This window comes from Orbicella franksi, chromosome 1 (assembly GCF_964199315.1).
Source record: "Orbicella franksi chromosome 1, jaOrbFran1.1, whole genome shotgun sequence".
NCBI lineage: Eukaryota > Metazoa > Cnidaria > Anthozoa > Scleractinia > Merulinidae > Orbicella > Orbicella franksi.
The window spans coordinates 12,572,979-12,599,707 of NC_138145.1; the positions used below are offsets into that span (position 1 = coordinate 12,572,979).

At 39.6% G+C, this 26,729-nt stretch overlaps 1 protein-coding gene across 2 annotated transcripts; it reads left to right on the plus strand.

The window, feature by feature from the left end:
* Positions 1–2,459: 2,459 nt before the first annotated feature.
* On the plus strand, positions 2,460–26,700 carry LOC145491235 (short transient receptor potential channel 4-like). Of its 2 annotated transcripts, XM_081470398.1 has the most exons (9): positions 2,460–3,153; positions 6,064–6,121; positions 16,922–17,943; positions 18,525–18,828; positions 19,761–20,256; positions 21,064–21,262; positions 22,244–22,408; positions 23,501–23,575; positions 24,751–26,700. In XM_081470398.1, exons 3-9 carry the CDS (start codon positions 17,053–17,055, stop codon positions 24,925–24,927), a joined length of 2,307 nt encoding a protein of 768 aa, XP_081326524.1. In that variant the 5' UTR covers positions 2,460–3,153; positions 6,064–6,121; positions 16,922–17,052; the 3' UTR covers positions 24,928–26,700. The 2 variants fall into 2 exon arrangements, with proteins under 2 accessions (XP_081326524.1, XP_081326516.1); XM_081470390.1 differs by lacking the exon at positions 6,064–6,121.
* The last annotated feature ends 29 nt before the right edge of the window (positions 26,701–26,729 follow it).

The following is a 26,729-nucleotide window of genomic DNA, read 5'->3' on the forward strand; positions in this document are numbered from 1 at the left end:
CTTTTGAAGGACGACCTTTCTCAGAACACCTGTATATATTAGCTTACATTCCATCATATTACAGCTTGTCTTGCAAATGGAACCGCAAACTTGAGAGGCGTCCTCAAGCACGAAAATCCAGATGTCTCTGCCAACCTCGCGTGATAGTGCCTTTTTCCAAATATCACAGAGACATTTCAAAGTTGTCCGTAAGTGCAAATGTCATTTGCACTGAAACATATCGCTAAAATGTAGCATCAAGTGATTGAATCTAATGACCAAACACTTCCAAATTGTTACGTATTTGTTGCAGGTAACTATTCTCGTTAAAATTCAGTACATCATTTGTAATGAAGGCAACTAAATGTCTTGATTTAATTCTTACGAAAATGTCTAATTTTTTGGTTGCGCCGGCTGTAGGCGCAATTGGTCTCAAAATGCTCCAATTTTTATTTTCAAGTTGAAGACAAAATGGTGCTGCGGTGAATCACTCGGAAGTGCATTTTTAAAATGGCACATCTGACCCGTGCGCAATATAACCAGGTAATGACAATCCATTGGACCTCTGGGAATTGGCGCTATAGAAATTATTATTGTTATTATTATTATCGTTATCGTTATCATCATTATTATTATTATTGTTATTATTATTGAATGAAGGTTGTCGGTGTATTGGCAGTTTACCGGAATAACTGTGAAAAACAATGCATATTGTACCCGAATTTTTAAAAGTCTTTGATGTGTTGTACTTTCTATGACCGCGCACCCTCGGCCTCGGCGTTGTTATAGTAACAAGGAGCTTTATCTCTATATGGTAGTCGTTTCCGGGTCGGACAAGCAGGCGACAAGTGAGATTTCTTTTGCCAATAATACCCCTTGGGTGATATCTTGTTATAGGGAAGCTGATATGTGTTTACACACACTGTTTTTGTAATTTCAATTTCCAGACTACGAAAACAAACACACACACTATTGGCTGTTTAGAAGCCAATAGTTTTGTAGTTGGCACATTTATTTATAACAATAGGTGAGGTCACCGATATCTTCGCTGTTACCGCCCCCCCCCCCCGAAAATATATTTTGTTAAATTTGCATCAGCCCCTGAATGCATAATGGTCATAAAGGCTAGAGGCTGAGTTAGATTGCTGACGTAGCCAGCTCATGCAAGGTTATCTTACAAACTGTTTACAAGTTCGATTTTTGTCACAATTTCGTAATGTTCACTTTCCTAAATGATGTTAATACAAAAATAGGCCTTAATCTTGCCTAATACAATGCGATATTGGCAAATATCTAACGAGTTAAACCTGTGTTTTGCTGGTAAACAGCAGAGCACATCACGATCACATGAAACTCAAACCTAACTACCGTGATGACATCAGACACCCAGTGAGGAAGGAATTCTTTTGAAAGCTTTCTAAATCCGACTTTCACGTGAATTGATTTAGTGATTTTATATTTGATATCTGTGATAATTAAAATACTTGCACGTTCTATTTTGGACTTTCCTTCCTTTTAGTCTGTTTTGTCTCAATTTAATCCCCTTTTTTCAACGACTCTAAAGATTCTTTGGTTGCTTGAAAGGTAAGCTGCCTTTCCAAACCCAATCACTGGCAACATTATTTGACAAAGTTTGAAATCCCAGATCTCTGAATAAGAACTGTAAGACTGATGGTGGAACAAGAGGGAAGAAACTTCTTTCAGCAAGCGAATTTTTCTTGTATTGGTATCTTGTCGCTGATTGGTTGCAACAAGATAAACATTCCAAAAATATTTCTGGCGCCCATGGATTCGAGTTTTATCGCTAAATTTATAAGAAATGGAACTCAAAACCTTGTCCCAGGGGTTCCTAAGCGGTATATAATACTACCCGGTCGACCTGTTTGTCAGTTGAAATACCCGGTCATAAGTCAATTTTCTGTGATGTCAGATTTACCTCGAGCAAACGTTTATGTCGATCATTTATGCTTGAGTGCCTATGCATATGCTTCATGGGGCAAGCTCCTGCTATCACACATTCTTGGTCAATCGTGGTAATCACATGAATTTAGAAGAAAGGCAAAGAAAAGATTCCATATGGTTTTTGGTCATCACTTTTAAGAAACCTTACTCTTCGGCGCTGATCTGCTGTCAATACACCTGAAATGAATTTAGGAAGATATATTTATATTTGGGGCTGATCAATTCTCTCTTAGTGTTGATGCATTATGCGGTTCACCAGCGTTCATCAGGTGTGAAAGCATTTTTAAACAGTTAAGTGCAATAGGTCTGTCAATACCTTTCACTAGATAAACTGTAATTTTCACTCTTACTTTTCCAATACAAAATAATTAAAATGACTTTCTTGTAATTTTAGCATTGTTGCGTATATCGCTTGGTTCATTGTTCGCCTTCTTTTTCAAAACAGCAACTGAACATCGTAGCAAACATTTTTGCCTCTTTCTATTTCGTTTTATTTGGTTCTACGATATTATGCTAGATGATATCGGAAATAAAATTCCGTTCTTAAAACTGCTAGCCTCATTAATATATCAAGGATCCCTTTGTAGTCGAAACCAATAGGATATACGATATGCCGTGCTGTATTTGTATTGCGGCTATTTAGATCTGTTTAGATGTATCCAGATCATGCGGTTATATGGTGGCACGAACATGCAGTACAGCGATATCGTGCTCTATTTCTAATGTTTTCCTTAGCGGGACTGAGTTTCCCTGGTTACTGGAATTCAATCAAAAATAGTCACACGAAACGAGGAATCAAACAAGTATAGATATCCTGGAATCCTTATGGAAGTGAATCTCACAATCCAGTCATAGAAATTTAGAATCCACCATGTGGAATTCGGCACCCAACACCAATGCATATGATCCGGGATTATTTTATCTGGGACAGCGTTGTGTTTTCGTGGATGTTAGCCCGTCATGTCACCCACTCGTTTGTTAGATATGGATCCCTCGTGTTATCCCTTCAGATCCAATCAGTGTAAATTACCTTCAATACCAAAAAGGTCAGCTTACATTCCTTCCATTGTAATTCAGTGCAGTCGTCGAAACACACACCCTGGGCTGCGAAGTTAAGTCAGAGGAACTGCAAAAAGAACTGCTATAAATTTTACCGACGTCAATTTCTCCAGCGGTACATTATAGAACTCAGTTATCATCCCATGAAATGTGGTAAGTCGGATATTTTCTAACATTCTAAGTATTAAATGTTAAGAAAGTGACACTGCAATCGTTTGGCTCTGAGGTTCAGCCTGGGATTTTCGCACCCGTCGAAGTGCGTCGCCAAACTGGCGTAGTGTAGTCTAAATAAACTCCGCATTTCATTGTGTGAAAAAGAGCGAACTCAGTTTTCCAAAACCATACGTTTAGTAGTATATTTTAGCCAATTTTACCGAGCTGATAAAACTACAAATCATGGATAACAACCATTGTTTTTGGCAACCAATTTCGAGAAACAAATGTGCAAATGACAGTTATTATTATTTTTCCCACACCCAAAGTTAAAATCTACAGTTGTCCCAAATCACGCGCATGAAGCAAATTGTGCAATTCTTGATAGTCCGTCCACATGTGTAACATTCGGCAAAGACAACGAGTGGCGCGTAGTCCTTGATCGACTCTTGAATACCGGCTGGATTAAGAAAATTCCAACATGTCTTGTTGGAATCAGTGTCCCTCCTTTAAGAAGAAATGAAAAAAAAAATTAATTTCTGCAGAACGAGTTTATTGTTGGCCTGACCGCGGCATCTAGAAGGGTGTGAATTAGATTCTGAACACTTTTACGGAACACAATGGGCGCAACAAAAAAAATAGATTAACACTCGAAAACGGCAACATGCGAGTTGGAACATCTTGTGGTGTGATATAGTAAGATTCGATTTCTATTTACGTGTTATCCATTTGCATTACAAGGATCTCTGACAACATTTTTTGTGGCCATTGCTCGCAAAAATGAGGAACATCCGTAAGCAAAAAGCGGGTCTGGGAAAACATAGTGAACTGGTAAATCGGTGCGAAAAACTCTAAAGCATAACTTTTATCGATATATGTTTTATTGTAAACGTGCTCTGTCAAGAAAGCGGATACACACTGGCGCGACATTTGTTTTTCTGCTGTCTCGGGGATATACATCCAATATTTGAGTTATGTTCAAAATCCCCAAAAAGCCTAGATCAGACACCTAGATCAAACACCACAATTACATTGCACTGTTATTACTTGAATAAATTACACTTTCTCCGCATGCCTTCTTTTCTGCAACTTTGTTACAACCATTGCATTTCAGATTAAACGGTAACGTGGAATTAAAGAGTTTGGCGTTGAAGTTTACTCGAATGGCATTGCCTTTAGATTCAGCTGTATTTCTATTTTTGGCACTTACTTCAGTCTTTTCAGTGAACCTATCATGCTTTTTGTGAAAGGACTGTCTAATTTTTTTCCCCAGATTATCTTTAAGCTCTCATTGAAAATGACGTTTTCTGGTTTCTTTTCACCTGCGTAAACAGCTTGCTTTGAAATAGAAAACCTTGCCTCGATAGGCAATCAACTTGCGGGTTTCCTAGGAATTAGCTAGTGCTAAGGCGTTTCAATCCAATCGTTCAACACTTGTTTGATCGATGCAATGTGCAATAAAAAAGGATCACAGCGCGAATTAATGGCTGACGCCTCCAAGGTGTTGATGTCGCCTGAGGCTATAATTTCGGCGAAAGAAACCTCGGGAACTTTCACCCACGTCTTTTAAATCATTCAGCGTCTATATCTTTGTGTCAAAGAGCTCAGTCACAGAAATTTGAGTTATTTTGGCCACGGACAAATTTATCCTTAACTTGAAGGAAACCTGGAAATAGCAGTTTGATAAGATAAACACCGAAGAGAAAATAACATACCCGAAAGAAACAAGGATGGTTATGGATGGAGAAGACTGACACGGGTTGCAGACGACGAACTTGAAAAATTTAGGCATTTTTTATTCAGTTAGGAACCTATACTATATAATGTGACGAATCGATATCAGACTTGTAAACAACTGACTGGCAACGTTTACTCTTTCATAACGACATTTGAGGCGAACGAACACTCAATTTTCGACAATAAGATTATGAGCTTGAGATTTTCTTTCAGATAATAATAATAAACCTCGATTAAACAGCTTTCAGAAGCTAAAACGTCTTTGGACTGAACAGCAGCTGCAACTGACTGTTCTGGTCTCCGACGCGCTCATCCGTTCAACAATTTTGAGCTTTTTCAAGCGTGGAAAGGATGAATGCCCTTTTGGTCTTCTCAGAGATTGAATTATCCAGAATATTTATTAGTTTTCCTCCAAAACTTCCGGGAAAAAAGAAAACCTTGCTTCCATTTTATTGATCACCTTGAGCAAGCAACTGCACACTAATGGCTGATAATATGCGATCGCTCAGCCAATCGGATTGCAGGGCTAGAATTTCATTAGTCTGCTGAAGAATTCTACTAATTTTAAACATTCAAGCCATTAGTGTTAATGTTTCCATAAAAGCATTAATTTTTGCTTTGCATTATTACTTTAAAAATTATAATTAACATTTATACAGTAAAACGTTTTGCATATCTTAAAAATCTATAAACCATTATAGAAGCTGAGGGTAAAAAACATTTCAACACGAACTACTTAGAAAGTGCCAATACAATGATCAAAACACCGAATAACTTCAGTTCGTTTAATGTGTCAAATTAACTTGCTCCAAGCGAGCCAGATTAACCCAAGAGTCATGATAGAACGTTTTGCATCAGTCAATTTCAACAGTGCCCGTCCCCCCCCCCCCCGGGCTAACCCCCGGGCATAAGCATTTTTTTTAAATTAATGGGCAAATTTCCCGGGGCGGGGACACAAAAGCTGTCTAAATGCCCCGGGGTGGGGGCGAAGAAAGAAGGCAAATGCCCTGCCCCCGGGATCGTCGCCCTCCAACACCTCTGCAGTTTTTTTATTAATCAGCGAATAAAACGTTCAACTGTTCAGTATTTTAATGCAACGGTAAGACTTCAAGGACAACAGTACGTGTCAGCTGATTCTGATTATATTTATTTCTTTACATTTGTTTTTAACAGTTTGCAAAAGGATAGCTGGGATCGCGGCGGACGTGCCTCCAGCCGCGAGCGATGATAGGTACCTGTTTTCGCAGGCTACTTTCTCTGTGAAGAATCAAGACATTTTAAATGATGATGCATTGCATTATAAGATCGCAAGATCTGTCTTGAACATCGCATCATTTGAATTCGCAAACCTTAAGTATTTTAACTCCACTTTCATAAATTTAAAAAATGCTAGGCTAGTTTTGAATGCGAAATTCAAAATAGCCGTATTCACGTCAGTGATTGTTTTGTGATAAACAAAATATAGTTCGCCTTGTCGCTTATATTTATATGCTTACAAGTAATGAAGAAATATCTAAAATTGAGAAAACACGCCTTTAAAACATCTACAAGTTTCTCTAGTCCCTGACGGACAAACCATTGTTCGACAAACGCCTCATCTTTCCCGATGAACTCATCCATGGCACTTTCGAAAACACGTGTGTCAAATGCCCGGGGGTCGCCCCAGGGTACGCAAATGCCCAACCCCCGGGCCGCGATAAAATTGCAGATGCCCCATCCCCGGGACTGACAACCTGAGCAAATGCCCCGCGGTTGCCCGGGGGGATAGGCACTGCTGGAATTAACTGATGCATTAGCTTTGCGCGCAAAGTTTTAAGTAATTCTTATTTTGACCATGTTTCAGTTTAAATAGATTTTGACAAACTATGAACTAGGAATGCATCGATTAGATACAGTTGGAGGCATGAATCCTCTCAGTCTCGATGGTTACATTAAGCGTGACCTTATTTTGTGGCGCTCAAGGTTAAATTCACTCAGACGAATGTGTTTTTTCATAATTAAAGACAAGAGACGTTTTGACGGTGAATAATTACGTTTAAGTTGAATCGGTTTGGCGATTTACGGCTCGATTTACTTATTATAAGAATCGACAAACACTGCATGTTCGCCGATGCGGGAGCGAGGTAAGTGTGCGTGTCTTCATGTCCCATCTCCTTAAAATCAGTACTGTTAACCCTCGCTTAATTACCAAAATGACCATTATGCGATGACTCCTCTTTACTATACCGTCTCTGAAAGCTTAAGACTAGGTTAGCTAGAGAATTTAAGATCGTTTAAAGATATTCATTAACTGAATTGAGAACATTAAATATGATATGTTCCAAAATATAGCCTACGAATTTGAAAGACTGACATCGGTAACGTACGCAAATCGAATTCCACTCTGGTCGGAATTAACCAGAAAAAATAAATACTTTGGATATTTCAGCCTTGAAACATGACTATATATGATAATCAACCTCAACCTTGTGATATGACTATTCTGGATCGTTTGTAATTGTAATAAGATGCAGTTATCAGTTTTGTTTTGATAAACAACGCATAAGTTTTGACCGCAGACACACTGATGAAATCTGACCGTAATCTCTGAAGGAGCTTTAATCAGGAGGAACGGCACCGACAAATTTTAGGGAGCTGAAGGGGAAGAACTCATTGAAATAGGAACATAAACGGTGCAGTTGAGTCTTAGTAGTTTAGGTTTCGTAAAATAGAAGATCGTTTGAGACCAACCTGGACGGGATATTTTGATAACTAGGCAAGCATAATTAGTTTAAAAATCCTAACTGGCGGAAGGCAGACTAGTTGACTATTTACAAGCATGATCGAGGAGTTAAACCAGGGTCTACCGGCGCCCTAACCACTCGAAAACTAGGGTCTTGTACATTATGCTAGCATCTTTTTCGAGCATTCTAGTGAGGCAAAAGCATTAAGCATAATTCGAGCATTTTAGTGGCATTTTCCCGGAAATATTTTTCTTACACAGAAAATAGAAATAGAAATTATTTTTTACGAGAAAATGAAGACTAAGTCGAAATTCAAAATATTTCCAATGCCACCTTAATACAGCCGAGTGGAGACTGAGGAGAGGTCAGCGGTAGTCCCAAATCAAATTAAGGGCAGCCATGTTTGTTTAGTCACCTTGGTGAGACTGTCACCCTGTCGATCACGTCCGTGCAAATGTGTATGAGCATTAACCGAGCATTTCAGTGACTTTTTTGGGGGGAGACCAAGCATTTTAGTGGGAAAAATGGAGTATTAATGTGGAGCATTGTAGTGGGGAAATAAAAGCATAATGTACAAAAGCCTATCGAAAATGCTGCCTTCAGCAATTTGAATTCTGATGCTGTCAAATGCCGAATGAATGTCGAGGAAAAGGTTGTTGTTATTCATCGTGGTAGATGCAATAATAAAGTGTATTATCGTTTGTCTCACGATGTAGTCACTTGAGATGTAGATCGCGACGTTTCGACTGCTTACTGCTAGTCTTCTTCAGGCGATAAGGTCGACTGATTGCACGGTATCATTTGTGTCACAAAGGTCGGCTGTGATTGGTGCATTTCGATTCTCCTATTGTTCCATTATTCCGGCGAGTAGCTGTTCCCTCAGTGGTCCGCTGTTGTACCGTTCTCCTGTTGTTGTGTTTCTTGATCGTGGGTATCCATGCTTCAGGAATTTCAATTCCACTATCCCTGTTGATGTTGTTAGGGTGAAGTCTTATGTGAATAGCTTCCTTGACCTTACGTGTGTACCAGTGAGGATCTCGATCAATAAACTTGACCTCATTCCAGATAGGATAGTGGCCGGTCTCGTGGGTGTGTTCAGAAACGGCGGAGGTCTGGGTTCGGGCGAGTCGTATATCCCTGTCGTGTTCTTTGATCCTCTCCTGCATAGATCTCCCTGTTTCCCCGATGTAGACTTTGCCGCACTCACAGGGAATCCTGTAGACAACACCATCTTGTTTAGCCGGGTTGACGGTGTCCTTTGGTCGCACTAAGTGTGACCGAAGTGTCGTGTCGGACTTAAAGACGGTGCGAATGCCTTGTTGTTCTAGGCAGCGGCGGAGAGACTCCGAAACTCCTTGGACATAAGGTAAAACGGCGGTGGATTTAAATTCCGCGACAGGCTCTCTTCTTGGGGTTGTTCGTGCCTTTGTGATCTTCTGTACAAAAGAGGAGGGATATCCGTTAGAAACAAGTACAGATGACAGATGTTTCTTCTCTCCAGCGATTACTGATGGTTTGGTGACGAGACGTTTAGCCCGGTCGTACAGACACTTCACAATACCGCGCTTTACTGAACGAGGGTGGTGTGAATCATACGCTAGGTACTGATCAGTATGTGTTGGTTTCCTGTAGACACTGGTGGTAAGGCGGCCATCAGGTTCTCTGTAAACTGACGTGTCGAGAAAGGCGATCTTGTTGTTGTTCTCGATCTCCATGGTGAAACGGATTGATGGTTGTTGACTGTTCAGGTGTTGCAGGAAGACGTCAACTCTATCCCGATCCAGGATGGTGAAAGTATCATCTACGTAGCGTTTCCAGATCTTAGGCTTGCAAGGTGCGGACTCTATTGCTTGTTCTTCAAATATCTCCATGTAGAGATTAGCAATAACCGCGGATACAGAGCTCCCCATGGCTGTGCCGTCTCGTTGTTCGTAAATCGATCCGTTGTACTGGAAGAACGTAGATCTTAATACGAAATTCAAGAGGTCCGCGATTTGAACTGGTGTAAGTGTCGTGCGGTCAGCCAGGCCTGCGTCGTTCTCCATTTTTTGTAGCGCGGCTTGTACGGCGCCCTCGATCGGTACGTTGGTAAACAGTAACTCTACGTCGAAAGACACCATGATCTCGTGGTCCTGGATCTCTTCACTGGCGATGGTGGAGGCGAAGTCAGTTGAGTTCTTCACTGTGAAGTTCGAGTTACCTGCAAGAGGAGATAATACGTTAGCCAAGAAAGCAGACAGGTCGTATGCAAAGGTGTTGACACACGACACAATTGGCCTAAGCGGTGTGTCGGCCTTGTGGATCTTCGGCAAACCATAGATCCTAGGTGGTTGTTTGTGTCGAGGTCTGATCTTATTATAAACCGCCTCTGATATGTGTCCACTCCGTTTCAGGAGTGGACACATTATCGCCTGAAGAAGACTAGCAGTAAGCAGTCGAAACGTCGCGATCTACATCTCAAGTGACTACATCGTGAGACAAACGATAATACACTTTATTATTGCCGAATGAATGTTGCAATTTAAACGTGACTGAATTAAAAAGAAGAAGTCACGATCTCTTTTAATGGATTCTGAGGTAGAGTGAGCAGATGGTTATTCAGAAGTAAAGTTTGCAAATCGCTCCAGCTATAAGAGCCGAAGAAAAAATTGAATGAAATGACGACCACTTAGCTTTCATCTCTAATTAAGAAAAATTAAAAAATTTTCTTTGTTTCCGTCGAACTATAGTAATACAATTTTAATCGTAATCGTAATTGTAATTTTACTTAAAAGTACGTAGACCTCACGGAGAACTGGAAATGCTGCGGGAACAAGAAGGTTAGTGTTTCCACAGCTTTTTCGATATCTTCCAAGTTGTTTTTATAACCCAGAAAATGGTCTCCGGCTTATTCCCGTAAAAAAGAAAGGGAAATCACTTGTTTATTTGGGTTATAAAAAAGGAAATTATCTTTGCCCGCGCCATCATTACGTCCACTCTCGATCCCAGGCTCGCTATTCTTTGCGGCTCCGTTGTTGTTAATTAATCAATATAGCAGGCCATCAACAGGTGCTTTTTGTAATTATTTGACACCGATGGTAATAGCCAAAGCTTTTATCGCTATAGTTGATATAAACATGGTTTCGCTCATGGTTGGAGTTTAAAACAAACTGCAAAAGACATGGCTAGTATTTACGAGTTACAAAACACGAGTTGTGATCTCGACTACTAAAAGACGAAGGATTTCATTTAACGCCGATGGCTTCTCTGGAATAGCGAGTAAGTTGACAAAAATAATCAAATTTATAGTACGTGATCTTGGTCTTTTCTCGGTTTTTTCTCGTGAGCTTAGGGTAAGTTGACAAAAAATATCAAATGCATGTACAATAATACGCGAAGTTTGTTCTTTTCTCGCTCGTTTCTCGTTAACTTAGAGTACAGTTTTCATGTAAAATATCGGTTCACAAATGCATAAATGGCTGATGGTCTTTCGCGTTTTTCCAAACACCGAGTCTGGGAAGTATATAAGCATGAGTTATAAACAGCTGACAATATTTTGTAATTTCAAAGCGCATTATGCCACAGACAATTATGAGCCCTTTTTCTTATATTCATTCATTGCTAATCGGGATGTGCTTAATGATCAATTTGTCTGAAATTTCTTTCTTGTTTTCTTTGGTGCACGCAATTATAAGAAGTGCCATTTCTAATAATCAATTTTTTCGTCGATTTCCAGAAAGGCTTTTTCAGGTAAGAAATGATTAGGCGACATACATGTATGCATGACCATTTTGTTAAAACTTCATGTCTATAAGAAGAAGTGTTTTCTCTAAACATCCGTTTCTGAACGTGAATCAAAGTGGTCACCTTTTATCGTTTTGGAACGGATTCCACGGAAGAAATAGTGTTTAATTTAGGCTTGATTTCTAAAATGACAAACCTGCGCAATCAACCCGAAAGTATTACACAACTTTTATGCACAACTTTGGCCTTAAATTTGGGTTTAAAAATAGAAGCATGGCAGTTGCTCTTCGTGGGCGATCTAGCGTTCTGTTGTAATTTGCGTCATGAAATTTGAGAAAAATTTCCGGCCCATTACCCCCCGGGGTTCGTGGATAAAAGTCGTCCCGCCATGTTGTGACGTCCTTGCGTACGTACATGATTTGTCTTTATTTTCGTGTAGTTTGCGGAAACCAAAATTTTCGTTCTGATAACCGTATTTAATGTGTATTTATGTCCAACTTTGGAAACGAAAATTTGTAAAATTGGTCGGATCGGTCGTGCAAACAGTAACACCATTTAAACTAGGCGAAAATGTTCTTCAAGTAAAAACATAGACCTTTACGCTATTCCAACAAGCAATGGCACCGAGTCGAGGTCAGGATGGACAAAAATACAGCTAATGTATGAAAATGTCAACCTCAACTTCGCTCTGGTTCGTACTCACTGAAGTCTGATGTGAGGAATACCTTAAAGAATGCAACTAAACAGGCACTACTATTCTCTTTCGCTTCGCTCAACCGAATAGAAAATATTTCTATTATAAGTAAAGGAGACAAATAATTCAAAACATAGCCTTGAGAGGGAGCCGCCAGCAATCGAGTTTATTCACGAGAATCTGAGACATGCTGAACGTGGGATACAAACGAGAGTCGATAAGAAAATGTTATATGCTACTTGACACAACGAAAATTAAACTGGTCGGCTTCAAGTGGTGTGATCGATATTCACAACGAGTTGTTTATTAAGTCTGATTTTTCCAATGTGAAATAATACATTACAACCTAATTTAACGCTTAATTCTGGGCGCGTACGTCTTCGATAGCAAAAGCTTGAGCTATAAACAGTAATTTCAAATTTTCAGTTGTCAATCATGATTTTAATTTTCTGTCGTGCGAGATCCCACAGGATTAGAGATGAAACTTAAAATATATAGTACCAGGCCTTATGGGAGGTTTGAAAATAAAAGAACCCAGCTATTTATTGTTTGGTAGTCAATGCCACGATATTAACATGTAGGAATGTTTTTTTTTAAACGCATTTTCATTGATCATGGTGCTACTTCATTCGAAACCGTCCTCAGATAGTGGAGTTACTGACACAGCTAAGTCGGACGAAAAATTGTTCAAGATAATTGAGGATCGAGATAGCTCATAGTTAATGTGTCAAAAATTGAGCGCATTTAAGAGGAAATGAATTAAGTTCCAGTGCCGGTTCCAATTGTAGTTGTACACAATGTTTTGATGTCCTCCTCTCTCTCAGGCCAGACAAAGGTAGGATTGTTCAATGTTGAATAAACCAGTATTTATTTTGGTTGCCAAACGCTAGAAGTTTCTGAGCATACAATTTATTTGTTTTTCAATCAAATGCGTTCTTTGCTTGCTGTAGTAGTAGCATCAGTACGCGATTGAGAAGTCATGTCATGTCACTGTCAGCCCCACTCAATGAGCCATTGCCGGCAAGCGGCTTCATCTGCGGCCGGCATTTTACAGAATTCACGGAACTCCACAATGTACAATGACCTTATTTTACAAATTCAAATAACAATTTTTGGTAGTCGGCAATTAGTAAAACTATTAAATGGAGCTATTCTAGGCGATTGTAATTGGTTTGCTTTAGTATCCTTGCGATCTCACGCAAGGCAAATCTTATTCATACACGGCCTTGCATAAAGCTTTTCTGATATTTACGCGTTTTGATTCACGTGGTTATTTGGGTGAGTGCGAAATAACGCGTTCGAACGGAGGCCGTCTGCCAAGCCGAGATCAAAGGAGAACGGAAGGGTAGAAAACGTATTTTATATATTGAAAGTGAAAATTATAGAAATAACTTCTGGATTTAAATAAATACTGAAATAATTTGTTTTTATATTTTGGGGGTAGATTCGCAGGGAGATTAATCCATTCGATGAAAAATATAGCACTTTGGCTATGAAATGATCTATGTAGTCGAAGAGAGAGTTTTGGAGATTGCCAACATGGTTTTACGTTAAGGCGCATTGATGCATGAATTACCGTCACGTTCTACTATTCTAAAAGAATTTGCATGTGAAAACGAAATATTTGTAGGCTGACAAACTTTATTTCGACCGATTTCTGAACTCGGCGAGTCCTCTAACAAAGCATTCGGCCAGTTTAGCTTATCGAATTATGTGCTATGCATTGGAAATGTTAAACTTTTTAACAAAAACTTCACCTTGGAAGTCGATGTTATGCGTTATGATGCCATGCTTGGCGTCCAAGCCTTCAACATGGTGGTTAAACTGACGGATGTTCGCGGAGTATTTTGTTGAAACGTACTGAACAGTAGAGAACGTTTAGCTCTAAAAACCTACCATTTTGATGACAACTTATCATACAAATCACCAAACATTTTGACAACAGAAACAGCTTAAACGGGGAAAGACAATACGTGGATAGACCAGCAAAATAATCAGTGCCTGATGCCGATCGACTACAAAATAATTATCTACATGAAGGAGATCCTACTGACATGACTGACCGAGGTAACTCACGGTTGCGGAATGAAGTGACGCAATATGGCAAACAAACTCGGTTCGTAAGAGCTATATGAAGCCAAAGTCCTTTTGACAAGAGCATATGATGTTTTTTTCCAAAGAAAATCTTATTGTCATTCGAAATACTTCTGCAAAAAAATTTTGGATTCGTTAAAATTCGCGAGTTTCTGTGTCTCGACGAAATCTGGAAAGTAACTCCAAAAACGCCGCCATTTTGTTTCATGGCCGACTTTGAGGAGAATAGATCGAGAGGCTATTGTGACGTCTACCCATGAAGGTTGAATCTCTCATGTGGACATGAGAGCACGATCACCGATCATGACTTAACTTATGTTATCCTGAGATTGAAGAAAGCTTGACGGAAGCCAGTGTGTTCGCGAGGAGCTAGATCGAGTTATCGGCAGCCCGAAGTAAATTCGCCGTCATGTTGGCTTAGTATAGTGCCTCTCTTCGTCTCTCCCCAAGCCTCTTCCGAGTTTGAATCCAAGACGGCACTCGCTTGATAAAAATGCACTCGCTCGCCAAAATACGCCCGCATTGCTAAAATGCGATGCAATCATAATTCATAGAGGAAGTTCGCGGAGGCCTGTCTTAAACCGCTCATCGATCACACATTGCCTCCTCGGAACCCGAGCGCAGAATCGGTAATGACTCGTAAACACTCGATACTTGCCTCTTGAAATCTTCTCGGATGTTTCTTCATCGTGATTTAACTTCACAGCTGAAATACCCAAGCCTCGGAAATCTTAATTTGGTCTTCTTTGATTCTGGATAACGGTCAATTCGATGTCAATTGACCTTCGTACATTTTTACCAGAGTAAACAGCTGTAAGATCACAGATTTTCCAGGTCTTGTAGGCAATATTCCCATGATATCTTCACCATATATCATTCTTCAAGACCGGTAAGCAATTCGAGCGGTAAAGCTCAGCAGATCGACTGAAGGAAAAGGAAAATAGCCGTAAATTTGCCCCAAAAGCTCTGATGGAATCAAGATTCCATTTAGAGCAAGTCCGATAGTTGCTCTCTGAATCATTGCTTCCCTTCATTGGAGGAAAGTGTCCGCCGAGTGAGAATCTCTCAGCTGGTAAATCCCACAAGTCTTCTCCATCGAAACCGCAAAAGATGTGTCGAATGATGCGCTGATCATTCCGTGCACAGACCGTTTGAAACTTTCTGCTCAAATTACTTGCACACCTAGTGGGTGAAGGGATATTATTCACCAAGGTGGGTGGGAATTATCGTTACTGGTGGTAACCGTCAATGGCACAGTGAGGACGAAAAAGATGGGTTGACTTTTTCGACCCGAGAAAAACCACCTGAGTCTGTGAGTACCATTAAAGAAATCTCACTGTAATTTGTTCAAGACTTCAAACGCTATTTTCAAAATTTTCTGCTTGAAGCCAACTAGCAATTTGTAGAAATGCTACCGACAACCTTACAATTCCGCAATCACGTCTTTTTACTCAAAGTTATGCATATGATCAGTCAGAAGTGATATGTAAATAGGTTGCCGAAGCTGTACGCCACCCGCCAATATTAGGTTCTCTTTTGATTTAGATAAAAGTCAAAGATGAGTTCTTCAGAAGTATATAATACGAAAAGATGACAAAATTGGTGGACTCGCAGAGTTTTTTGCAGTTTTGGCAGTCAGCAGTGTGACAAACATTCTGTGCAATATTGTCGAAAATGTGACCGCGTAACTGATTGCCTGTAGACCATTTATTAGGGACCATATTCTTTTCGCTTCTCCAACGAATTTCTCTGCAAACTTTGAGTAAAATTGACATAGGTTATTTGGAATTACGACTTAAAACATGGGACAGTATGAATCGGTAACTGCATGAAATGATTCCTTTCGCCATGCTTCCCGCGGCGCCAAAAATACAGGTCCAAACAATGCGATTTTCAATCTATGGAAGCTAGTGTTTTGATTGAGGTCTCAATAATCACCCTTAAAGCATAGGCCAGCCAAATTTCAACTAATATAAAGGTGGCTGTAAACGAACATAAATCGTACGTTCCTGCACGGCATTTTTTTATTTTCGAGATACAAACGAGTAGGGCTTTTCTAATTTTGTTTGTTCTATGCGATTGATGACACAAGTTGGTCATTTCTCAAAATTGCTTTGCGCGTCCCTACTGGGCACGATTCTTGCGTCATCAGCGCCCACACATACACACCATCAAGAGACTTCCTTCACGCTAAGCTCGACAGCCAAATAAATGCTCGTTTTCTCTTTAATGAGCATGTTGACCTATATTTTTTATTACATAATTTTGGTGTACAGATTATTCTCTATATTTTTTTATTATCCTCTTTAAGTAGAGGAATAAAAACAAAAATTGTTCAGACGGTAAAAAGACATGGCTGAAAGCTTGCACAAGGATACAAATTATGACCTTGAAACAACGACTTGAGAAACGTTTGAGTCGATGTCGTTTAAATTGCGTGATTGTTTTATAGATTAAATATTGTTCCACATGCCCGAGATTTTCCTCGTATCATATATATATTTTAAATGTTTTTCTTAAAAAACTTTGCTTCCCGCTACGGCAGTGTAACGCGCGTGAACCGATGAAATAACGTGATTGGGCATAGATGGGGTAATATTGGCCCATCACAGTCTTTTGCGAGCATGATGACCTATATCTTTTTTGTTTTGTTTTTCCGAACATCGCTTGGTAGGAGATGTTAAAGGAAAGTTTGAAAAAAATCATTGGAGAACTTAATTTCTGGGGAAGATAGAAAATTCAAGCCCAACAAAGAAAAAACTAAGGTATTAACCGTATGTTATTTTCCACTTATCAGATCTCATGCAAAGTGAAAGAGTTTGTACAGTTTTTTGGCATCACCCAGCAATTCACAGAATCACAAAGTCTGATGTCCTTACAACAGTGATAAAGGAGGAGTAATAACAATCGACAAAGTAATAAGACTCAATGGAGGCGACCGACGTTTTACTGGAAGAACTTAAAGTAGATGGTCTGGTAGACGGCGTTCCACCAACTATACACAAGTTGGAGCGAAAGCTTTTTGATGCGATAAAGAAGGGAGATTTGGAGAAAGTTAAGAACGCTCTAAATTACTCTCAGCCAGAATGTAACCTTAACTGTGTCAACAACTCGGGTAAAACTGTACTGCAAGTAGCGGCGGATTTGGAAGACCTGTCAATTCGGGACGACATTATCAAATTCTTACTGACCGGTGGAGCCGACTTGGAACTCGCATTGTTGCACGCAGTTCGTGAAAGTGACGCGAAATGTGTGGAAATTTTGCTTAAATTTCACGAGCCTCCATCGGTGCAACCAGATACTTTATACGTAACGAACTCTTCCAAACGCGAACGATACATCACACCGCTGATTCTGGCAGCATGTTTGCAGAATTTCCAAATTGTCAAGCTTCTGCTGGAACGTGGGTTCACCATTTCCGACTTACCTACGGATAATTCTCAACGATCTCACAGAGTTGAAGGTGAAAAGCTAGGACCTGCTGTGTTCCGTTTAAACAGATATCGAGCACTTGCTAGTCCTGTGTACTTAACCGCGTCTTTTCTTCAAAACTCACTTAACGGTCCCGATCCCGTTTATCAGGCCTGTGTCCTCAACAAAGAGTTGTGTGAGATGGCAGAGCAGGAGTATGAGTTCAGGAAAGAGTATTTGGAGCTCAGCGATGGTTGTAAAGAGTTTGCAGTGGCGGTGCTGAACGAATGCCGGTCGATGAAAGAGATAAGATGCGTTATGGAGATGAAAAACGAACTAATGCTACCTAGTACGGGCGAAGGGCTTTTAAACATCCTTGAGTTTGCCATCGTCACGAGAAATGAAAAGGTTTGTTTTGCTCTTTTTTTTTTTGGCAACTACGTTAAGCACTATATCGCACAACGACCCCGCATAACACGAAAAGGCAGATGATCATTTAGGGCTCAGTAAGTTTCCGATGGGATCAGAGAGTTATGGAAGAAGTAGTAGGCCCGTAGTAGGCCCATTTCCACGTAACTGAATGCTTGAAAAAAAAAGGACTTCTCTGCTATTGTTTTCCACCAAGATAAGATGATCGAGGTGATGGTCGCATGTTTCTACCTTACCACACTATCTTCAGTAAGTATCAGCACACTCTACTATTATAACCAATACACAAAAACTCACTGCCTCAGCGGTGTATTAATTTAATAGACTTTTTTAGGTTGAGCAGTTTATTTTCTTTGTGCAGACCAAGTGATATTATCTAGAAAATTGTCCTGTTATCCCGGCATCTAAAAATTATTCGGCCATACTGCCCTTTTGCGTTCGGGATGGCTCTGATCACCCGTCTAAGTGACACTTTGTGAAAAAAAAAAACGGCTGCAAGCATTCCACCGCCTTAAAGATCGACTGAACTAAGACCAGCGTTTAATATTTTGAATTTTCAGTTCGTCAGTCATCCTTTCAGCCAGCTTCTGTTGAATTCAGAGATTTACAGAGATGTCCCTTTCCTGGAGAAAAGTTCCTGGAAACAGTTCGCCTTGATATTGTTGGCGTTTGGTCTGTTTCCTTTTTTCCTCGTATTTTGGCTTGTTTTCGACAACTGTCTTCCCAGGCATGAAGTCGGAAGAATGCTACACTCTCCATGTGTGAAATTCCTCATCAGTTGTGGTTCCTTTCAAACATTTCTTTTTCTGCTGTTTTTGTCTTCGTTCGCTTTTCAAAGTATTTTTCTGCAGTACGCCATAACTGGTGAGTAAAGAGACTCAGAAAAATATCTTTAATCATCTAACAATTATTCACCCGGCCAAGTGTAAGTATAAAATGGTGGATATTTACCGAACCACGAAGCGACACTGAGGCGAATAACTGTTTTAGTATTTACCACACAAGCTGAATTACTAGCGAATCAAAATAATTATTACTTCATTTCTGACAATAATACGACAGATGGTCGGACATTTCTCTTCGGCTGCTCTGAGGTGAACAATACTTTCCTAATCAGCAATCAGAACGCATGAAAAGTACTATTCACTTGTGTGTTATATACTAATGTTAGTTATTGTAATCTGTTCAAGCGCAGACTGAACCCAAATTCCACTTATTTCTATTCTTAGTAATTAGAGACGAGGTGATTATGACGGTTTCCCATCTTTCTTTTTAACCTTTTCCAGAGATAAGGGGATTTTGAGAATTAGTCCGTATTGTCGTTGTAGTGAGTACCGAAAAGAAATTGAAAGCTTCAAAATGACTATGTTACCGCTTAGGTTCCCCTTGTCTTTAGGTTATCCTCGACCGTGATCTTTGGTTGGTCAACTAATTATCGGTAAATGACGGAGTAATCTTCAGCAGGTTTCGGTAAAGCTCAAATTAATGCGGACAGTAAAATAACACTGAAACACAGTTTCCATTTCTTGGTTCAGTCAAGACGGCAACAGATTTTTTTTATAGTAATGTAAGCGCATTGAGTTTTTTTTTTGCGCCCAAAAAACTTTATTATTATTATTATTAGTAGTAGTATTTATTATTATTATTATTATCTTGGCGCTGTTAAAAAAAGACCAGAAAATTTAATATGATGTGAAATCAACAAAAATGCTTTGACCAGTGGTTACTGGCATGGAATATTTTCAGGCTTAAAATATATTCAACATGTTTATAACGTGTATTTCTTTCCTTCTCAGATTGGCTAATCCTCGTATTCGTACTTGGTCACTTAGTGGATTTAGTTAAACAGGTTTACCACAAAGGAAGAGTTCGCTTCTTTACTGACTACTGGAACTATCTGGCTCTAGCCACGGTCATGCTATTTCTTCTCCATTACGTGTTTTGGTGGGCTGGCAGAGCAGCAATGATAGGAAAACTGGACTCTTTGACGTGGAAGAACCATGCTACACACAGCTCGTACACGATCGTGTTGTTTTCCGACTGTCTTTTAGCCCTGGCAATTCTACTGGCATTTACCCAAAACTTGTCGTATATTCAGGCAAACTCCACCATTGGTCCACTCCTACATGCATTCATACAAATGTTATTTGACGTAATGAAGTTTTTCTTTTATTTTATCTTCGTCTTCCTGGCGTTCGTTGTCAGTTTTACTAAGCTGTACCTGCAATATGAGAAGGCCAGGCAGTTTTTCCTGTCGGGATCAAATCAAACAGATCCTCTTCATCTAGACAAGTGAGTATAGCTACGTTGCATCAGATCACTGTAATAATTCTATTTAACGCCCCCCTTGTGATAAGCACTCCCCTTTAGTGTCTATAATAAGCGCCCCTTTTCAACAAGCGTCCCATTGCGAACTCCGACAATCAAGACAGTGATAGGGCGTTCACGTTGCCCCGCCTCAAAAAGGACATGGCAAAACCACGGTAATCAAGTGTGAGCATGTCATTTTTCTAGGTGCTGATCTGCTGATTTGAGAGAAGGATAAAGATTAAAAGTAATTTTCTGTCGTGGTTGAAAAAGCCAAAATCAATTAAATCCAGGGTTGATATGTTTGAGCATAAGGTAAGGTAAGGTAAAGTCTGCATGCGAGCCAAGTGACCCATCAAATACAAAAAACAAATGCAAATAACGTCATTTTTCACACGGGTAAAAAAAGGGTAAAGTCTGCATGCGAGCCAAGTGACCCATCGAATACAAAAAACAAATGCAAATAACGTCATTTTTCACACGGGTAAAAAAAGGGTAAAGTCTGCATACGAGCCAAGTGGCGCACCAGGCCGGAACTTATCCCGATTTCTGTAGCATGAAGCGACTGGGTGTAGTTCTACTACCTCCTGGGTGGGATGCTAGCCCATCGCAGTGTTACCCCCCCAGCATTAAATTCGCCGGTATCCATTTAATCACTAGGGTGGAGAGAGGCACTGTGAGAGTAAAGTGTCTTGCCCAAGAACACAACACAGTGTCCCCGGCCAGGGCTTGAACCCGGACCGCTCAATCCGGAGACGAGCAAACTAACCATAAGGCCTTTTTTGTTTGCAGCATGTTAGGCAGCGTGAGCACGATATTTTGGTCGCTGTTTGGCCAGATAGACCCTGGTAGCTTCCAGCTTGATAATAGTGAATACGATGTTATATGGAAAACTGGGTTGATCTTATTCGGCGCGTTCAATATCGTAGCAGTTCTGGTGGCTCTTAACATGCTCATTGCAATACTCAACGATTCTTACGTTCAGATAACGGTACGTACTGAGCTGATTTCACATTTTTCAACTCATTTCTCTGCTAAACCATCGTCCTTTCCGCTATCAGGATATTAAACTCACTATTGAAGGGATAAATAGGCTGATGTAGTATATCAAACACGAAAGACCATGTTAGACCACATTTCCAAACACCGAGAAGAGAGTTGAAAATACGACGCGCAGCAGAGTATTTTTGACGAACTTTGAGGTGTTTGGAAGTGTGGTCAAACACATGTCTTGCGAGTTTGATATATTTTCTCGGTCAAAAGTAAAACTAAAGAGAAAAAGGAGAAACAAAATCGTAAAAATCTATGCTCATTAAGGTCAGATTTCCAAACATCATCACGGTCATGATTGATTATTAATGAGTTTGAAAAAGACTTATCCTGGTTAATACACTCAAAATTATGATCGCAATGCTTATCAATTAACAATTGCTTCAGCAAGAATCATCACGGTTTGCATCGCTAACGAACAAACAAGCAAACAAACAAACAAACGAGCAAACCAAGCTATGTAAGTGCTACTTGCTAGCCAGACTTGCCAGATTAAGATGCAGTGAGTCACCAATCTGATTCACTTGGACTATTGCATAACATATATCCGAAATCAGTGGCTATATTGAGGCATCGAACACTTACTCTTTCTGGCAATTGTTAACATTTTGTAATACTTTCGAGTTTCGAATTTATCTGGCGGGCTGTTTCGTCGCCTGGCCTAACGTGGCTTAACGTTTTCCAAGAAGTCCTGAGAGAGGAGCTCGTTTATCGTTCACGCGAATTTGCGAGTGTTCTTCCAGCTAATTTTAATTTTAGGTCGTACCAGTGAGTTTCGAAGCAGTTAATTTGATTGCGCTCCAGGCCGAGGCCGAAACTAACAACGTGCTACTGTACAAAAAAAAAAAAAAAAAAAAGAAAAGAAAAAACTGTCTGGAAGTAACGATAGTAAATGTGACGTCGTTGTTCATATGATTGACAGGCCAACTTGGATGCTGAATGGAAGTTGACCAGGACGAGGCTGTGGTTAAGCTGGATTCACAAGAAAGGCGTCCTTCCCCCGCCTTTTAATCTTCTGTACCTGTTGCTTCCACTCCTGTGGCTTATTAAGCGTCTTGTCACAGCCTACTGCTCAAAAAGAGTCTTGGTGAGTATTGTAGTAGATGAGGAAGTTTATAAGAAGGATTTTAAGTCTGTCAATAAACGTGGCTTATCAGATCCAAGTTTAATTGTCGCCGTTTCTCTGGCACTAACAGACTCTTGAAGTATTGCTGATCCCCTTAGTGGGCTGATAGTCCATCACAAGCAACTCCTCTCCAGATTTTGTCAGCTTTTCCCTACAACGTCCCAATTTATAACACTCCTGAGTGGTGGATCGGAGGGCACTGTTGGCTGTCGACCCAAACAACGCTCGAATCCAGACCTCTATATCCGTATTACTAACCACTGATGAAGCCACTGTGTCTTCTATAATGATGTTTGCTGAACATTACAGACTAACGATATTCTATTCGTTAGGGCTTTTGTTATCCGATCTGTTACTTTCTGTACTGAATTTTCGGTGGCTTCTGTCCACCTTCATCAGAGTTGAAGTGCATATGAAGTAAAAAATAATTGATGCTTTTTTGAAATGCTTTTCAAAATAAAGAAGAACGTTGTTTTCCATTTTGGAACATCTTCTTTGATTTCAGAACACTGAAAGAACACTGCATAGTTTGAAGAACACTGCTCTAATATTTCTAGAGATATTCTGAACTGAGTGCTTTACTGTTTAAGTGGTTATGACATCATCACCTTCCTCATTTGCATACTACAAAAACATAAATATCTCTAAATCTAAAGAAGATATTCCAAAACGAGAAACACTATTCTTATTGGTTGTGAAAAGCCTTTCAAATAAGCAGCAATTATTTTTTACTTCACAGGCAGTTCGCGTACGATATTCTATTCAATAAATTGAAATGAATAGTACATGTACTACTGATCGAATGGTGTAAGATATATGAGAAGATATTTTGCAAGTCGAATTTATCTTTATGAAAATGGAATATCGCCAACAACGATCCAAAAGAACTTAATATCATAAAGATGCGTTCATGATGTGTCCACGATATTGTTCTGCAGGATCATGTGATTAGAAATCGTATCCGTACGTCTGACATTCAAACACAATTACAATCTACTTCATTACAAGGCACTGGGCTAAGAACTCTCAAAAATTATTTTTCTTTTCACATAGATAATTTTCAAACGATTTGTCAAGGATGGGGGTTCACACTCTAACTGGAAAGCAAAAAGGATTAACGAGAAGGAGGTAATAACTTATAAATTGTTAAAATGCTTGCCAAATCAAGAGCTGCTTCAGAGTTATAAACACAAGACACTTAAGGACGTTCGCGCGAAAATTTTCCAACATTGATTTTTTTCTGAGACTTTTACCACTGTAAGATGATGAGTTAGTTATGTCAGAAATGTAAAAAAATGGGGTGTCACCGACTTCATTTTGGAGAAAACATGTCCGGAAAAACACCCTAAATCTGAAAAAATCAGGCTTCGTTAGCAAATAAGGCCAGTGTCTGTAAGTCCAAAAATATTGCAATTAGGTCACAGTTTCACGCGCCTTGCAGCCACAAGATGGCAGGATTCGATGTCGCGTGGACAGAAATCTTGAAAATTTTCTAACTTCCCACATTGATTTTTTGTTCATTTTTGGACAATGCGGAGATAATTGTAAATAAAATCTGTTTCTGGAAAGAAAAGTTGGGGTTGCCGAGATTCCAAGATCGTTAAACCAGGCAAAGCTATAGCAATGGCCATCTGCCTTATCATTGTTCATTTTATTACTTAGCGCGCGCTCTCATGCATGACGTGGCGTGTGAATTTGCCTGCGCAGTAAGGATGCGCAGAAACAATTAGCGCGAACGTCCTTAACTCATAACGGTGACTTTGAAAGACTCTAATGTTGCTACGGTAATCTATTGAGTCACAAAGGTGATCGTAACTTGTATGAAATCATGCCAACGGTTATCCATTCCTCCGATACCGTTATTTCAGCGTGTCCATACATAACCTATTTTTATTTTGTGACTGGAATGTGCGCATCACGAAACGCGATAATTTCGTCTCGCCATTCTCCTCAGTCTTTCCACAGTTCTCCTCGGTGATTTCAGACTGCAAATAAAACACGTTGAGTTGACACATATTCTTTGATGTACGTCTGACATGAGAGCGGCCATCGGCTCAGCTGCGTGAACGTACTGCAAAAAAATATATGTGAGGCTCTAAAAAAAGGTTTTTTCTCCAAAGCACAAAAGCTTTCTCCTCTATACTGCATGGCACTATCGATCCATCGCATAAGGTCACATCTCCTTTAAACCATTACAACCTACGTACGCCGACACAAAGCGATAAATATATCTTCATTGTTCAGTTTTTATTGCACGTTTCCTATAATCCAGAAACAATTTGGTGTTTCTTTTCTTATTTCAGAGACGGGAAGTGATTCGCCATCTTGTCCTGAGGAACCTGGCCAAGAAATCTTACCATTCAGAGGATGGAACCGAGTCTATCGACTCCGACGAAGAAAACGAGAACGAGGCAACAGTCCCGTTTGAAGAGAGTGGCTTGGATACGAGTCAATCAAACGACGTTGTTACTAGTTTTTAAAGGCCTTAGACTGGAAACCGAACCAAAGAAAGATGTCCATTGAGGCTAAAGTCTCTAAAGAAAACAGTTTGCAAGTCCGAATATTAAACTCTTTCCAAGAAAGAGTCAAGACTTATTATCGTATAAGTGTTGTTTTTATGAGCAAGAGCAAGTTATTTGCTCATCAAGCCATGTTTTATATCTGGAATTTCAATTCGGGTCTACTAACTCTGGACGAAAACATGGATTTTCGCGGGTAGCCAGTGTGAAGTCATGAATAGTCTTCAGTTGATTCTTTTGCAACATCAAGCCGGGTGAAGCCTTCATTTTGATTGAAGTTCGAACTTGAAAACTATCTTATTTACGAAGTTATTTTGTTTAAGAGTTGATCTCGAAAATTCATATATCAATTCCAGCTTGAAATTTATGATCGCTTTAAGTAGAAGAGGTTTCACCGACTGTTTAAAGCTAAACATATATTTTTATATATTAAGAGCTGTCACGCCGTGCTGATATGCTGGAAATATTATATTTTTTTAGTATTGTAAATATTTGAGAACAGCAAGAGTACAGCAGAATATAACATTTGAAAACTTGATGCTGACTTACTTTATTATATATCATGTATCATATCCTTTGAATATTTTTTTGGATATCTTCAAGCGACCGTTTTATCTTTAGATTAGTCCGGCAATTGTCAAAAGATCTCAAGTGAGTCGTCAGTTGTTCGTGTTATATTCAGATTTTTCCAGTATCCAGCCTGAAAGGATATTTCTCAATATCAAGGACTTACAACGTTTTTGTGTTTACAGTGAAACCATTGTCTGGAGGTTTCCGAGATCGCTTTAAGCCGGTCATGCGAACGATTCCGAGCTTTCTCCGATGTTCCGAACATCCTTCAGGAAAACAAGATATTTAGGTTAAAAACCAATAAATTTAATTCATTTAACCATTCAAAGGGTAAACATGATATATATAGAAAAACGTGCCAACATTAACTTACATTATTAGACGTTGAACTATTGCTTTAACTTTTCGTGACTCAATTGTGAACGGAAAAAACCCTTTGTTAAGCCGCTGTATTTGTTTTTAGCTCTTCTCTCTATAAATAACCACCTCTTTTGCTTCCTGCTTGCAAAAATAGTAACCCAAGACAATTTTAACTTGCCTGAAGTCGTCTCGCGCTATTTACTTCGTTTTACGCGGAAAAGGAACCTTACGTCGTCACGGGTACGAAGACTGTTTCTTCACCTTATTCAATGGTTTGACTTATATTAAATACGCGCGGATGTTTTGCGAGTTTCGCAGTATTTCTCCGAGCCCTGAAGAGGCGAGAAAAACTTGATATGATCAATGAGTAAAATGTAAGCGCGTATTATATATTAAACCATCTATATATCCCACCGTCATGTCATTTTTTGGTATTTCAGCTTCTAGTTTTTGAACTATATCCTCTATTATTCGAAAATCGCTCCGATTAAATAAAGGACGAAACCAACACAAACGAACCATTAAAATGCCATCTATCTCCCTCACACACACAAAAAATCTGTTCTGGTTAAGCTTTAAAGGCCGTCATAAGTCAAAGTTTGGGTCGCCCAGTTCGGCCATTTTCGTTGTTGCTCTGCCGTTCCCGTCCGTATTTGCTATGTAGTTGTAAAAACCGGGACTCTACAGTGCTTCACGGACTCAAAATTTGCGCGTTTTCACGTTAGTAACCCCTTCTGTTCGTGTGGCAAAACATTACTTTGACTTAATTAGCTGATTCATTATTTGAACAAAATCTAAGTTCAAAAATGTCTTTACTGAAAGAAGGGAGCAAC

What these genes read in the sequence shown, in the direction of transcription:
- LOC145491235 (XM_081470398.1), top strand. Translation starts at nt 17,053, where the DNA reads ATGGAGGCGACCGACGTTTTACTGGAAGAACTTAAAGTAGATGGTCTG. An exon ending in TCGTCACGAGAAATGAAAAG is followed by an intron (nt 17,944 to 18,524) that starts GTTTGTTTTGCT and finishes TTGAATTTTCAG; the next exon opens with TTCGTCAGTCATCCTTTCAG. An exon ending in GATCCTCTTCATCTAGACAA is followed by an intron (nt 20,257 to 21,063) that starts GTGAGTATAGCT and finishes TTTTGTTTGCAG; the next exon opens with CATGTTAGGCAGCGTGAGCA.